Consider the following 16,406-nt stretch of genomic DNA (forward strand, 5'->3'; position numbering starts at 1 on the left):
CAAACTAATTTATATGCCCAGCAGTTTATTGCTCAAAACCCCACGTCATCATTTGCTAGGTGGACCCCTGTAGATGCAGTAGAGATGATGACGTTTTGGGGTCTGGTGTTACATATGGGCATAGTAAAAAAGCCACAAATTAGGCAATATTGGAGTACAGATGTTCTGTACAGCACCCCATTTCACCGTATGGCCATGCCCCGGGCTCGTTTTGAGGCAATCCATAAATTTATACATTACACCGATAATGCACAGTGCCCACCCAGAGATGATCCCACCTTTGACAGGCTATTCAAAGTCAGGCCGGTCATTGATCATTTCAGTGCCAAATTTGCAGAGCTATACATCCCTGATAAATGTATTAGTATCGACGAGTCCCTTATACATTTTAAAGGAAGGGTTAAATTCCGCCAGTACCTTCCCAGTAAGAGGGCAAGGTATGGGATAAAAATGTATAAGCTGTGTGAAAGCACCACAGGGTACACCCACAAGTTTAGGGTATATGAAGGGAAGGATTCAAAAATTGAACCACCAGAATGCCCCCCCTCCCTCGTAGGTGTTAGTGGAAAAATTGTCTGGGATTTAATGCACCCCTTCCTGGATAAGGGTTATCACCTCTATGTGGATAACTTTTACACCAGCATCCCCCTGTTTAAGGCCCTTGGTTCAAGAGGTACAGCAGCTTGCGGTACTGTGCGCAAGAACCAAAGAGGCCTCCCCAAAACGCACATTGCCCAAGTAATGAGAAGGGGTGAAAGCAGGGGAATATGCACCGAAAATATGTTGTTGGTCAAATATAAGGACAAGAGGGATGTCCTTATACTGACAACAATTCATGGAGACAGTACCACCTCCATCCCTGTACGAGGTACCAGTACCCACACCTCAAAACCAAATTGTATCCTAGATTACAATAAGTACATGGGTGGAGTGGATCTTTCAGATCAGGTACTGAAGCCGTACAGTGCCCTGCGGAAAACAAATATCTGGTACAAGAAGCTGGCCGTGTATATCATCCAGATGGCACTGTATAACGCTTACGTGCTATTCCGTTCTACCGGCCAGAGGGGGACATTTATGCACTTTCAAGAGGAAGTCATAAAGAGCCTAACATTTGGGAATCAGCAGGCAGAGGGCCCCAGTACTTCTAGTACTGGCCCCCGTATTGTACCAGGGCAGCATTTTCCCAACGAAATCCCCTCCACTGCAAGAAAGGGCAGGACACAAAAAAGGTGCAAAGTTTGCTATAAAAAGGGAATAAGAAAGGAAACTATTTTCCACTGTGAAACTTGCCCCGACAAACCCGGCCTATGTATAAAGGAGTGTTTCAAAATATACCACACATCTATGGATTATTAGGTTCATCATTTCACCGTGCTTCGGGGGTCTTGCTAATGCCACATAGCACCCACCATTCATTCCACCAGAATCTGAGCTGCAAAAACCAAAAATCACTCCTTCCCTTCTGAGTCCTGCCATGCACCCAACTGGTATTTTTTGGTCACATGTGAGGCATTGCCGTACTCTGGAGAAATGGGGGCACAGATTTTTGGGTGCTTTGTCTCCTTCATTCCTTGTGAAAATGAAAAATTTTGAGCCAGAAGTACATTTTTGTGTAAAAAAATGTATTTTTTTCATTTTCACTGCCCAGTTGTACCAAAATTGATGAAACCCCTGGGGGTTTGAAATGTACACTATACCCCTAGATGAATTCCCTGAGGGGTGTAGTTTGCAAAATGGGGTCACTTGTGGGGGGGTTCCACTGTATTGGTAATGCAACATAGCACCCACCATTCATTCCACCAAAATCTGTGCTGCAAAATCCAAAAATCACTCCTTCCCTTCTGAGTCCTGCCATGCACCCAACTGGTATTTTTTGGTCACATGTGAGGCATTGCCGTACTCTGGAGAAATGGGGGCACAGATTTTGGGGTGCTTTGTCTCCTTCATTCCTTGTGAAAATGAAAAATTTTGAGCCAGAAGTACATTTTTGTGTAAAAAAATGTATTTTTTTCATTTTCACTGCCCAGTTGTACCAAAATTGATGAAACCCCTGGGGGTTTGAAATGTACACTATACCCCTAGATGAATTCCCTGAGGGGTGTAGTTTGCAAAATGGGGTCACTTGTGGGGGGGTTCCACTGTATTGGTAATGCAACATAGCACCCACCATTCATTCCACCAAAATCTGTGCTGCAAAATCCAAAAATCACTCCTTCCCTTCTGAGTCCTGCCATGCACCCAACTGGTATTTGTTGGTCACATGTGAGGCATTGCCGTACTCTGGAGAAATGGGGGCACAGATTTTGTGGTGCTTTGTCTCCTTCATTCCTTGTGAAAATGAAAAATTTTGAGCCAGAAGTACATTTTTGTGTAAAAAAATGTATTTTTTTCATTTTCACTGCCCAGTTGTACCAAAATTGATGAAACCCCTGGGGGTTTGAAATGTACACTATACCCCTAGATGAATTCCCTGAGGGGTGTAGTTTGCAAAATGGGGTCACTTGTGGGGGGGTTCCACTGTATTGGTAATGCAACATAGCACCCACCATTCATTCCACCAAAATCTGTGCTGCAAAATCCAAAAATCACTCCTTCTCTTCTGAGTCCTGCCATGCACCCAACTGGTATTTTTTGGTCACACGTGAGGCATTGCCGTACTCGGGAGAAATTGGGGCACAGATTTTGGGGTGCTTTGTCTCCTTCATTCCTTGTGAAAATGAAAAATTTTGAGCCAGAACTGCATGTTTGTGTAAAAAAATGTAATTTTCCATTTTCACATCCCAGTTGTACCAAAATTGGTGAAACCCCTGGGGGTTTGAAATGTACACTATACCCCTAGATGAATTCCCTGAGGGGTGTACTTTGCAAAATGGGGTGACTTGTGGGGGGTTCCACTGTATTGGTGCTTTGGGAGTCTTGCTAATGCAACATAGCACCCACCATTCATTCCACCAAAATCTTTGCTGCAAAATCCAAAAATCACTCCTTCCCTTCTGAGTCCTGCCATGCACCCAACTGGTATTTTTTGGTCACATGTGAGGCATTGCCGTACTCGGGAGAAATTGGGGCACAGATTTTGGGGTGCTTTGTCTCCTTCATTCCTTGTGAAAATGAAAAATTTTGAGCCAGAACTGCATGTTTGTGTAAAAAAATGTAATTTTCCATTTTCACATCCCAGTTGTACCAAAATTGGTGAAACCCCTGGGGGTTTGAAATGTACACTATACCCCTAGATGAATTCCCTGAGGGGTGTACTTTGCAAAATGGGGTGACTTGTGGGGGGGTTCCACTGTATTGGTGCTTTGGGAGTCTTGCTAATGCAACATAGCACCCACCATTCATTCCACCAAAATCTTTGCTGCAAAATCCAAAAATCACTCCTTCCCTTCTGAGTCCTGCCATGCACCCAACTGGTATTTTTTGGTCACATGTGAGGCATTGCCGTACTCGGGAGAAATTGGGGCACAGATTTTGGGGTGCTTTGTCTCCTTCATTCCTTGTGAAAATGAAAAATTTTGAGCCAGAACTGCATGTTTGTGTAAAAAAATGTAATTTTCCATTTTCACATCCCAGTTGTACCAAAATTGGTGAAACCCCTGGGGGTTTGAAATGTACACTATACCCCTAGATGAATTCCCTGAGGGGTGTACTTTGCAAAATGGGGTGACTTGTGGGGGGGTTCCACTGTATTGGTGCTTTGGGAGTCTTGCTAATGCAACATAGCACCCACCATTCATTCCACCAAAATCTTTGCTGCAAAATCCAAAAATCACTCCTTCCCTTCTGAGTCCTGCCATGCACCCAACTGGTATTTTTTGGTCACATGTGAGGCATTGCCGTACTCGGGAGAAATTGGGGCACAGATTTTGGGGTGCTTTGTCTCCTTCATTCCTTGTGAAAATGAAAAATTTTGAGCCAGAACTGCATGTTTGTGTAAAAAAATGTAATTTTCCATTTTCACATCCCAGTTGTACCAAAATTGGTGAAACCCCTGGGGGTTTGAAATGTACACTATACCCCTAGATGAATTCCCTGAGGGGTGTACTTTGCAAAATGGGGTGACTTGTGGGGGGGTTCCACTGTATTGGTGCTTTGGGAGTCTTGCTAATGCAACATAGCACCCACCATTCATTCCACCAAAATCTTTGCTGCAAAATCCAAAAATCACTCCTTCCCTTCTGAGTCCTGCCATGCACCCAACTGGTATTTTTTGGTCACATGTGAGGCATTGCCGTACTCGGGAGAAATTGGGGCACAGATTTTGGGGTGCTTTGTCTCCTTCATTCCTTGTGAAAATGAAAAATTTTGAGCCAGAACTGCATGTTTGTGTAAAAAAATGTAATTTTCCATTTTCACATCCCAGTTGTACCAAAATTGGTGAAACCCCTGGGGGTTTGAAATGTACACTATACCCCTAGATGAATTCCCTGAGGGGTGTACTTTGCAAAATGGGGTGACTTGTGGGGGGGTTCCACTGTATTGGTGCTTTGGGAGTCTTGCTAATGCAACATAGCACCCACCATTCATTCCACCAAAATCTTTGCTGCAAAATCCAAAAATCACTCCTTCCCTTCTGAGTCCTGCCATGCACCCAACTGGTATTTTTTGGTCACATGTGAGGCATTGCCGTACTCTGGAGAAATTGGGGCACAGATTTTGGGGTGCTTTGTCTCCTTCATTCCTTGTGAAAATGAAAAATTTTGAGCCAGAACTGCATGTTTGTGTAAAAAAATGTAATTTTCCATTTTCACATCCCAGTTGTACCAAAATTGGTGAAACCCCTGGGGGTTTGAAATGTACACTATACCCCTAGATGAATTCCCTGAGGGGTGTACTTTGCAAAATGGGGTGACTTGTGGGGGGGTTCCACTGTATTGGTGCTTTGGGAGTCTTGCTAATGCAACATAGCACCCACCATTCATTCCACCAAAATCTTTGCTTCAAAATCCAAAAATCACTCCTTCCCTTCTGAGTCCTGCCATGCACCCAACTGGTATTTTTTGGTCACATGTGAGGCATTGCCGTACTCGGGAGAAATTGGGGCACAGATTTTGGGGTGCTTTGTCTCCTTCATTCCTTGTGAAAATGAAAAATTTTGAGCCAGAACTGCATGTTTGTGTAAAAAAATGTAATTTTCCATTTTCACATCCCAGTTGTACCAAAATTGGTGAAACCCCTGGGGGTTTGAAATGTACACTATACCCCTAGATGAATTCCCTGAGGGGTGTACTTTGCAAAATGGGGTGACTTGTGGGGGGGTTCCACTGTATTGGTGCTTTGGGAGTCTTGCTAATGCAACATAGCACCCACCATTCATTCCACCAAAATCTTTGCTGCAAAATCCAAAAATCACTCCTTCCCTTCTGAGTCCTGCCATGCACCCAACTGGTATTTTTTGGTCACATGTGAGGCATTGCCGTACTCGGGAGAAATTGGGGCACAGATTTTGGGGTGCTTTGTCTCCTTCATTCCTTGTGAAAATGAAAAATTTTGAGCCAGAACTGCATGTTTGTGTAAAAAAATGTAATTTTCCATTTTCACATCCCAGTTGTACCAAAATTGGTGAAACCCCTGGGGGTTTGAAATGTACACTATACCCCTAGATGAATTCCCTGAGGGGTGTACTTTGCAAAATGGGGTGACTTGTGGGGGGGTTCCACTGTATTGGTGCTTTGGGAGTCTTGCTAATGCAACATAGCACCCACCATTCATTCCACCAAAATCTTTGCTGCAAAATCCAAAAATCACTCCTTCCCTTCTGAGTCCTGCCATGCACCCAACTGGTATTTTTTGGTCACATGTGAGGCATTGCCGTACTCGGGAGAAATTGGGGCACAGATTTTGGGGTGCTTTGTCTCCTTCATTCCTTGTGAAAATGAAAAATTTTGAGCCAGAACTGCATGTTTGTGTAAAAAAATGTAATTTTCCATTTTCACATCCCAGTTGTACCAAAATTGGTGAAACCCCTGGGGGTTTGAAATGTACACTATACCCCTAGATGAATTCCCTGAGGGGTGTAGATTGCAAAATGGGGTGACTTGTGGGGGAGGTTCCTAACTTTTAGCACTTATGGTGCCTAGAAACCTACATGGTGCCTAAAAAAAAATCTCATAAAAAGGAGGCTCCAAAATCAAGTAGGTGCTCCTTCTATTATGAAGCCTGTGGTTTGGTCAACGTGCACACTAGGGCCACATATAGGATATTTTTGAAAACAAAAGAATTGGGGGAATCAATTTTTAGTCACATTTCTCTAGTAAAATCTACTGTATTCGTTAGAAAAATGTATTAAAATTGAAACTCTGCAAAAAAAAAGAAATTTTGAAATTTCACCTACACTTTGTTTTAATTCCTGTGAAACACCTAAAGGGTTAACAAACTTCCAAAATGCTGTTTTGAATACTGTGAGGGGTGCAGTTTTTGAAATGGCATCATTTATGGGGGTGTCTCACATACAAGTCCCTCAAAGTCACATCAGAACTGAACTGGTCCCTAAAAAAATCAGTGTTTGAAATTTTCATGAAAATTTGAGAATTTGCTATTCATATTGTAAGCCTCCTAGTGTCCAAAAAAATTAAAAGGAAGTTGAAATAATGATGGAAACATAAAGTAGACATATGGTCTATGTTAATTATTAACTATTTTGAGTGGTATGATTATTTGTCTCACAAGCAGAAAATTTAACATTTTGCAAATTGCTAAATTTTCCATTTTTTCACGATATTTTGGTATTTTTCACAAAAAAACACAGACTGTATCGACGAAAATTTACCACTAACTTGAAGTACAATGTGTCACGAGAAAACAATCTCAAAATCACTGGGATAAGTAAAAGCAAAAAAAAGTTATCCCCACTTAAGTGAGACATGTCAGATTTGAAAAAAAGGGCTCTGTCATGAAGGCACAAACTGGCTCTGTCATGAAGGGGTTAAAGTATCCAGAACTTCACGAACTTTTATTACATCTGGCTTGATTGCTCCCAATTGGGAGAAAGGACATTTGCAACTAATTATCTAACTAAGATTCAAGGTGGTCACCGCTCACCAATTGGTGAGCGGTGAGCATAATCTGGTCTAGTGGATTTGTGTACTGTTTTTAAGATGTATTTTATCAAGTATTTTTTTTTGTTCTATATCTACGTCATTTATAATAAATTGATATATATTTGATATCTAGAAGCGCTCCCTTTTTGAATGTTTTTTTTTTTTTTGTTTCTATCTAGTAGTCTAACCAACTAACTGGGAGCAGCTGGTGGTATAGTGGCATATTTGTAATGTTTTGCATTAATATTCTTTGCGCCCATTTCTTAGCTTCTTTTTTTACATTATTCTTGCTACAAAGCTAGGCACACTCAAGTAGCATGTTATATGTGTCAATGTACAGACGGCTGCTACATTTGCTGATGGAAGTCTTTGGAACTTCTTAAATATGGCATCAGTTGCAATGAAAATTTGGGAAATTTGATCTTACCTTTGCTGTTTAATTGTCTAAAGGGCTGCTTGAGAAAGTTGGCGAAGCTGAATAGGTGAGCAGAATGTGGAGTAGCGGACTTTTCAGCTGACGCTTCTGCAGAGTCGGTTTCTGTCCTATCACAATTGCTTGGCTTCTTCCCATGTAGAAAAATGTTTGAATAAAGTGTTAGGTTGGTACAGGTTGAGTATCCCTTATCCAAAATGCTCGGGACCAGAATTTTGGATGATGGATTATTCCATATTTTGGAATATTTTTAGATACGAATGAAGGATCTTGAGGAATCTTGCATTTTTGTTGTATAAACACATCAAACACATGATATACACACAATTATATCTTGTTTGTGCATAAAACAAGGTTTTAAACATGAAACAAAGTTTGTGTATAATCTATGACACTGAATTTGAATGCCAAGCAATCATTTTCTTGCAGATATTTAGTGCCAGTTACATATCATATACACAGTAGTGCCAGTTACATATCATATACACAGTAGTGCCAGTTACATATCACGTCCCCAGTACTGCCAGTTACATATCATGTCCTCAGTAGTGCCAGTTACATATCATGTCCCCAGTAGTGTCAGTTACATATCATGTCCCCAGTAGTGTCAGTTACATATCATGTCCCCAGTAGTGCCAGTTACATATCATGTCCTCAGTAGTGCCAGTTACATATCATGTCCCCAGTAGTGCCAGTTACATATCATGTCCCCAGTAGTGCCAGTTACATATCATGTCCCCAGTAGTGCCAGTTACATATCATGTCCCAAGTAGTGGCAGTTACATATCTTGTCCCCATTAGTGCCAGTTACATATCATATCCCCAGTAGTGCCAGTTACATATCATGTCCCCAGTAGTGCCAGTTACATATCATGTTTTCAGTAGTGCCACTTACATATCATGTCCTCAGTAGTGCCAGTTACACACGTATCCAGAGGCGGAACTACCATTGGTGGTGTCAATGGTACCAATGGTAGTAGGCAGCAGGTTCAGCTGGGCTCCTGAGGACTATTGGGAGAGGCAGAAGGTGACAGGGGGAGGTAGAGTATCACAGAGAGAGGAAGGGGGAGGCAGAGTGTGACAGGGAAAACAGTGGGTGACAGGGGCAGCAGTGGGTCACCCACTGTTTTTCCTGTCACATTCTGCCTCCCCCTTCCTCTTCCTGTCACACTCTACCTCCCCCTTTCACCATCTGCCTCTCCCTGTCACCCACTGCAGTGTTGCATATTGTGAATTTGGGCTGGGGGGGCCCAAATTATCTTTTTGGAGAAGGGGGGCCCAAATTATATTTTTGCACCTCATCCACAGGTTCCGCCACTGTCCTATGTAATAAGCAACACAATCAAATGCTGAATAGGATGACGCGATCTCTTTAAGTAACGCACATGAAATTCTTTATGGCCTGTCAGGATTTGGATTTCAGGGGAAAGTGTGTTAAAATTAAAGACATGTCTTTAGTTTTGCCTGTATCTGAAAGTCACCATAAAACTAAGTAACAGTGCGCAGGGGTAATCTGTATCCCATCCCTATACATCATTAGCAAGAACAAAGCACTTAAAGGACACTAGGGCCCAATTACACCGGCTCATTCCCCATGTTAGAAGTATTCAAGTAATGTCTCTTTATAAAGTTCTGTGTTGCCATGGATCAGGCTTCAGTGATTCTGAGAGTTACATTCAAAACACAGAGCAAGAAGAGAATAACAGAATCAGGCCCATTTTTTTTATTTCTAGCATGTTCTTACATCCGCACCCCAGCTCCGCCGCCCATCGCATACATAATTATCGCATATGCTGTAACATATGCGATAATTATGGCAAAGGACAGCTCTTGCGTTAAGAGCTGTCCTTTGCGGTGAGAGTCCCGGCGGCTCCCCCTCCCTCCCTTACTCGGCGCGTGCTGCGCCGGGTTCTCCTTCTCCCTGCACCCGGAAGAGGATCATAGTGCAGGGAGGAGGTCACAGGTCCAGGCAGCACAACTCTGTGCTGCCCGGACACAGGTGAGGGGGGGGAGGGGGGTCCGTGCGGGGTGGGTCGCGTTAGAAGCCCATAGGCTTCTATGGGGCATCGCCAGATTTTTGTGGCGATGCCCCCCCGTCGCGATAACCCGGCGGGGGATGCTTACAAAATGCGGTAAAAACCCAGATAACGGGGGATTTTTACCGCATTTTTAGTTTAGAGAATCTCTCCCTGAATATACAATCCTCATTAAGTGTCCCCCCTACAGGAAGACTACAGCCTACTCGCCAATCCTCCCGAAAGCTGTCCAAGACAACTGATTATTGGGGTAGGGAATAGTAGTTGGCATTCACAGGCAAATTATATCCGTCATAAAGGACCCACAAATCAATGGGTGTTTCTCTGTGTTGGGGGCGGGGCCTAAATGACCTCTCCCTGAGTCTACATTGAAGAAGTTGGCATGTATGGACTACAGATACTTTGTTTTAGCCTGAAAGGACGCATAAGGTACTGTAGAGCATATGTACTAGGTCTTGGAGAGAGATAAAATGGAGTGATAAAGTACCAGCCAATAAGCCCCTAACTGTCATTTCAAAATATAGCTTGTGGTGTGACAGTTAGGGGCTGCTCTGTTGGCACTTTATTGCAGAAACGGGACTATTTAACATGCTTTATATCCCTGATCCCCCAATAAATGTTTGCTGATCATCAGCCAGTCAGCAGATTGGAGGTTGTGCCCCTTAAGGCTTAGAACATATTCCTACAGTATGTATCTCTTATTGATACTTTCATGTTAGGCCTTTCGTGTTAACATTTTTGTTTTGCAGCCACATAATGGAGCCAATCAGAGATGCTAAGCGCTATTTGGTAGCAATTCCGCTGCCCAACTAATGTGAATAATCGCCTCTATCATTGTGCTTAGTTTCATAACTACTGTATGTATTTGTGTGTTTGTAAACGGATGGGTCTTCACCTGGCGTGCAGTTCCACCTGCACACCCCCATCAAACTACACTATATATCTGGTCAAATCCAGGTCAAATTCTGTCACACACAGATATAGGGGTCATATATCACATTAATCAGAACAGTCTCCTGGTGCCATGCATTGTCGGGCTAGGAAATAAAAAGATAACTGGTGCACGCAGAGTCGGATAGGACCTGTCCGTTAACTCTCTGGGAGGCAATGACGTCATCTGTCACTGGGCTCCTGCTCCCAAGGGGGCACCCTGCAAGTTTGAATCAGTTCATCAAAAGCCATATCAATGACCAGCCGACACAATGGCAGCGGTCATAATACCGGCATCCCGATGGATAGAATCCCGACTGGGGATGGGTAAGTATACACCAATACAAACAGGATAGCGCTGTCTCACCCCAAACTATCCTCAAGTATACTTACATCTACTTGGCCCATCTCTGGCCCTCCCTTACTACAGTCTAACCCTGACTCTTCCCATTATTGCCTAACCCTAACCGTACACCACACCCTAAACCCTCCTGCCCCGTAGCCTAAAGGTGGCCATACACACGCAGATTTATCTTCAGATCTGGCTGGTTGGAACAAAAACATGGTTCTGGATGAGAGCAAATAACAGTTGACCATTTGCTTGGAAATGCTGGAAAACTGACAAACTGTCACTCATCCATAACCATGTTTTTGTTCCAACCAGCCAGATCTGAAGATAAATCTTACTAGTGTATGGGCACCTTAAATCCTAACCCCCCTTCTAAGTAGAGATGTGCAGGCTCTGATTTACTCTGATTTCAAAGCAGGATCTTATTGGCTATCCCAAATCACATGACAGTTGTTGACAGTTGATAGCCAATAAGATCCTGCTTTGAAATCAGAGTAAATCAGAGCCTGCACATCTCTACTTCTAAGTGTGCCTAACTCTAACCATCCCACACTGCAGCCTAACCTTAACCTTTCCCCCCCACCCACAGCCTAAACAAGTTCCCCCTATTGCCTAAACCTTACCCGCCCCACTTACTTATGATTAGGAGTGGACGCTGGAAGCTGCATACCTCCCAACTTTGGCACTTCAGCACGCGGGACGCTGCTGCTGCGCGCCGGAGGCGCGTTGAAATTTTTGGGGTGTGTGGCCTAATTTGGGGGCATGGCCTACACTCGCGGCTCTTCCGCGAGGCCACGTCCCCATTTTGCCGCTATGGGGGCATGACCCAGAGGCTCTGTGAGCCTCTAGCCATGCCCCCAGCCCCCTGGCTGCGGGAATAGACGCTGTGCGCATGCGCACAGCGTTTATTCCCCGCTGCTTAGCAGCTGACAGGGGGGACTCCCAACAGCCCCCCCACACCGCGGGACACTGCCGCCCGCGGGTGGGACAGCGGGACAGGCCCTGACAATCGGGACTGTCCCGATAAAATCGGGACTGTTGGGAGGTATGAAGCTGGGATAGGCATCTCCATTGATGCCGGGATTCTGGCACCGGTGTACTGGCCGAGAGTTGGGTTTCCAGCATCGGTATTCTGACTGCCAGCATCCCAGTGGCCGGGATGTTAAACACATCCCCTAGTGAATTTAAAATTTACCTGGTAAATGCTGCTGTTTGCACCAGAAGTGGAGGCATCTGTCAGTTTTGCAATGTCTTGTTGTACCTTTCTCTGTTCATGCTTCCTCAGATTATCATTCGTAGATTTCATGGTTTCTATAGCGCGATTACGTTTCTTCAACTGGAACGCAAGGTGGCTGTTTAGCATTGCGTATTCCCTTACATTAGACAGAATGACTTGTACAGAAATGTTGATATACTGCATAGCCAATTAGGAGGATCATATGTGGTACTCCAACCAATCACCTCCTGTCATTTTACAAACTGTGGGTCTGGTTCAGCTTTATTTGCAAGGCAAAAAAAAGCACACAAACTCCTCCAATATCATATCTCTACATGGATTTATCCCCACACTACACCGCTCTGCCAGTCCCTCCATTGGTTGCCTGTATCTTACCACGCATATAAAGCTATTACCCATACTGCACCAGCTTATATCTCTTTACTTATCACAAAATATTTCCCATCTCGACCACTCCGCTCTGCACAAGATCTGCGTCTCTCTTCTGCACGGATCACTAGCTCCCCTTCACTATTACAGGACTTTCATCGGGCTGCTCCTACCCTATGGAATGCCCTTCCACGCACAATAAGACTCTCCACTAGCCTCCAAACTTTCAAGCGTTCCCTGAAAACTCCCCTCTTCAGGCAAGCCTTTCGTATTTATATTCTACACGCATAACCCTATGAGGTACTTATGTATTATATAGCTTCCCTTCTGGACTTGTAACTTGGTGGGACTGCTATGCTATTACTGGTGCCTGTCCTTGTGTTTCCCTCCTATGTCCCTAAAGATTGTAAGCTTGCAGCAGGGCCCTCCTACCTCCAAGTCTGTATGTTGTTATCCAGTTTGTTTTATCACGGTCTACCATTGTAAAGCGCAACGGACACTGTAACGGAATCAGCTGCGCTATATAAGACACTGTAACGGAATCTGCTGCACTATATAAGACACTGTAATGGTATCTGCTGCGCTATATAAGACACTGTAACGGAATCAGCTGCGCTATATAAGACACTGTAATGGAATCTGCTGCGCTATATAAGACACTGTAACGGAATCAGCTGCGCTATATAAGACACTGTAATGGAATCTGCTGCGCTATATAAGAAACTGTAACGGAATTAGCTGTGCTATATAAGACACTGTAACGGAATCTGCTGCGCTATATAAGACACTGTATCGGAATCTGCTGCTCTATATAAGACACTGTAACGGAATCTGCTGCGCTTTATAACACATTGTAACGGAATCTGCTGCGATATATAAGACACTGTAATGGAATCTCCTGCGCTATATAAGACACTGTAACGGAATCTGCTGCGCTATATAAGACACTGTAATGGAATCTGCTGCTAAATAAGACGCTGTAACAGAATCTGCTGCGCTATATAAGACACTGTAACAGAATCTGCTGCGCTATATAAGACGCTGTAATGGAATCTGCTGCGCTATATAAGAAACTGTAATGGAATTAGCTGTGCTATATAAGACACTTTAATGGAATCTGCTGCTGTATAAGACACTGTAATGGAATCTGCTGCGCTATATAAGACGCTGTAACAGAATCTGCTGCGCTATATAAGACACTGTAATGGAATCTGCGCTATATAAGAAACTGTAACGGAATTAGCTGTGCTATATAAGACACTGTAATGGAATCTGCTGCTATATAAGACACTGTAATGGAATCTGCTGCGCTATATAAGATACTGTAACGGAATCTGCTGCGCTATATAAGACACTTTAACAGAATCTGCTGCGCTATATAAGACACTGTAATGGAATCTGCTGCGCTATATAAGAAACTGTAACGGAATTAGCTGTGCTATATAAGATACTGTAACGGAATCTGCTGCGCTATATAATATATAAGACACTGTAACAGAATCTGCTGCGCTATATAAGACACTGTAATGGAATCTACTGCTGTATAAGACACTGTAATGGAATCTGCTGCGCCATATAAGACACTGTAACAGAATCTGCTGTGCTATATAAGACAATGTAATGGAATCTGCGCTATATAAGAAACTGTAACGGAATTAGCTGTGCTATATAAGACACTGTAATGGAATCTGCTGCTATATAAGACACTGTAATGGAATCTGCTGCGCTATATAAGACACTGTAATGGAATCTGCTTCTATATAAGACTCTGCAATGGAATATGCTTCGCTTTATAAGACGCTGTAACAGAATCTGCTGCGCTATATAAGATACTGTAACGGAATCTGCCGCGCTATATAAGACACTGTAACGGAATTTACTGCTCTATATAAGACGCTGCAACGGAATCTGCTGCGCTATATAAGACACTAACGGAATCTGCTGCCCTATATAAGACACTAACGGAATCTGCTGCGCTATCTAAGACACTAACGGAATCTGCTGCGCTATATAAGACAATGTAACGGAATCTGCTGCGCTATATAAGACACTAACGGAATCTGCTGCGCTATATAAGACAATGTAACTGAATCTACTGCGCTATATAAGAGCCTGTAATGGAATCTGCTGCGCTATATAAGACACTGTAACGGAATCTGCTGCGCTATATAAGAACCTGTAACGGAATCTGCTGCGCTATATAAGACACTGTAACGGAATCTGCTGCGCTATATAAGACACTGTAACTGAATCTGCTGCGCTATATAAGATGCTGTAACAGAATCTGCTGCACTATATAAGACACTGTAATGGAATCTGCTGCGCTATATAAGACACTAACAGAATCTGCTGCCCTATATAAGACACTAACGGAATCTGCTGCGCTATATAAGACACTAACGGAATCTGCTGCGCTATATAAGACAATGTAACGGAATCTGCTGCGCTATATAAGACACTAACGGAATCTGCTGCGCTATATAAGACAATGTAATGGAATCTGCTGCGCTATATAAGAACCTGTAATGGAATCTGCTGCGCTATATAAGACACTGTAACGGAATCTGCTGCGCTATATAAGAACCTGTAACGGAATCTGTTGCGCTATATAAGACACTGTAACGGAATATGTGCTGCGCTATATAAGACACTGTAACGGAATCTGCTGCGCTATATAAGTCACTGTAACGGAATCTGCTGCTCTATATAAGACGCTGTAACTGAATCTGCTGCGCTATATAAGACGCTGTAACGGAATCTGCTGCGCTATATAAGACACTGTAACGGAATCTACTGCACTACCCCGTCCCCATTATGATTACTTACCATCACCCGCGGCAACGTCCTCCGGCTCCTTCAGCCTCCACAGTCCGGAGAGCACACTGCACAGTGCAGCCTGCAGAGTGCCGAGCCCCTCTGTGTTCTAGGCTCGGCTCTCTGCAGGCTGCACTGTGTATTTTGTGTGCCTGGCTCTTGCGCAGGGGGAGGCTGTGTGCGGGTGCGGGGGGGGGAGGCTGTGTGTGTGTGTATGGGGGGGCTGTGGGCAGATGTCCAGGCCCCTCCACAGGCTGGGGCCCGGGACAGCTGTACCCAGGGCACCCCCCTGTCGGCGGCCCTGAGTATATCACATATTATGTAAATATCGTTACCTGAAACAGAATTCTGTCATTGGAGACCCTCAGAGCTCTGGCTTTTTTATTGTCTACCCAGTCTATAATGGCGCTGCCTATCTTTGTGTTCAGTTCATTAGACATCTTCTGAGTCAGCACTCAGCGGCTGTATCTGAAGATGCCATTTATACAGGGAATATGTCGCGTAATCCCATCTTCATGGCTGCTGCTGGTGTAACAGTTGGGTGAAGGGTAACAGTTTATGGCATGCGCTGTTTGGTGATGCTGTGATACCATGGCAACTGATATGTACCCATACTGCAGATACAATGAATTGTGGCATAATGCATCAGAAAGGAAATATTGAGCAGATAGCATTCGTTGTTTGTTTTATAACTCATATCCCACAGTACATGAACATTAGAATTTAGATGTAAGGATATTGTAACCAGCAGGTTTTCTTTCTTTTCCCCAACAACATACAGTAAGTGCCTGATATGCTAGTTAGGCTGCAGCCTCGGGGTACCAAGACTTGGGGGAAGGGGGGGAGGGTGACAGTGCCAATGTAATTTACTGCTGAAACCATCCCTTTATGTACATTGTGCTACAGCGACAGCTGGGCAGCCTGACACCAAAGTCTCCTTCACACCCCACAAGTATTAGAACCTACATGCCAGGTGTGTAACCTTCCTTACATGCACATGGGCAGGGTGACTGGCGAGTCCCTGAGCGCCCATACACGTGTGTATAGCAGTGTTACATGCACATGGGCAGTATGACTGGGGAGTCCCTGAGCGCCCAAACACGTGTGTATAGCAGTGTTACATGCACATGGGCAGTATGACTGGGGAGTCCCTGAGCGCCCATACACGTGTGTATAGCAGTGTTACATGCACATG

At 44.0% G+C, this 16,406-nt stretch overlaps 1 protein-coding gene across 3 annotated transcripts in view; it reads right to left on the bottom strand.

Moving 5' to 3' along the window:
* Positions 1-15,765, bottom strand: part of C11H16orf78 (chromosome 11 C16orf78 homolog) — a 33,438-nt gene extending 17,673 nt beyond the window's left edge. The window contains exons 1-3 of one of the 3 annotated variants that reach the window (XM_083163831.1): positions 15,547-15,765; positions 11,987-12,127; positions 7,471-7,606 (exon numbers count right to left, since the gene is read on the bottom strand). In XM_083163831.1, the coding sequence (XP_083019957.1) occupies positions 7,471-7,606; positions 11,987-12,127; positions 15,547-15,651 (382 nt within the window). In that variant the 5' untranslated portion in view covers positions 15,652-15,765. The other 2 variants (XM_083163832.1, XM_083163833.1) reach the window with 2 other exon arrangements.
* Positions 15,766-16,406: the final 641 nt, after the last annotated feature.

Source organism: Crinia signifera, chromosome 11, assembly GCF_055691185.1.
Source record: "Crinia signifera chromosome 11, ASM5569118v1, whole genome shotgun sequence".
In the NCBI taxonomy this organism is placed as follows: domain Eukaryota; kingdom Metazoa; phylum Chordata; class Amphibia; order Anura; family Myobatrachidae; genus Crinia; species Crinia signifera.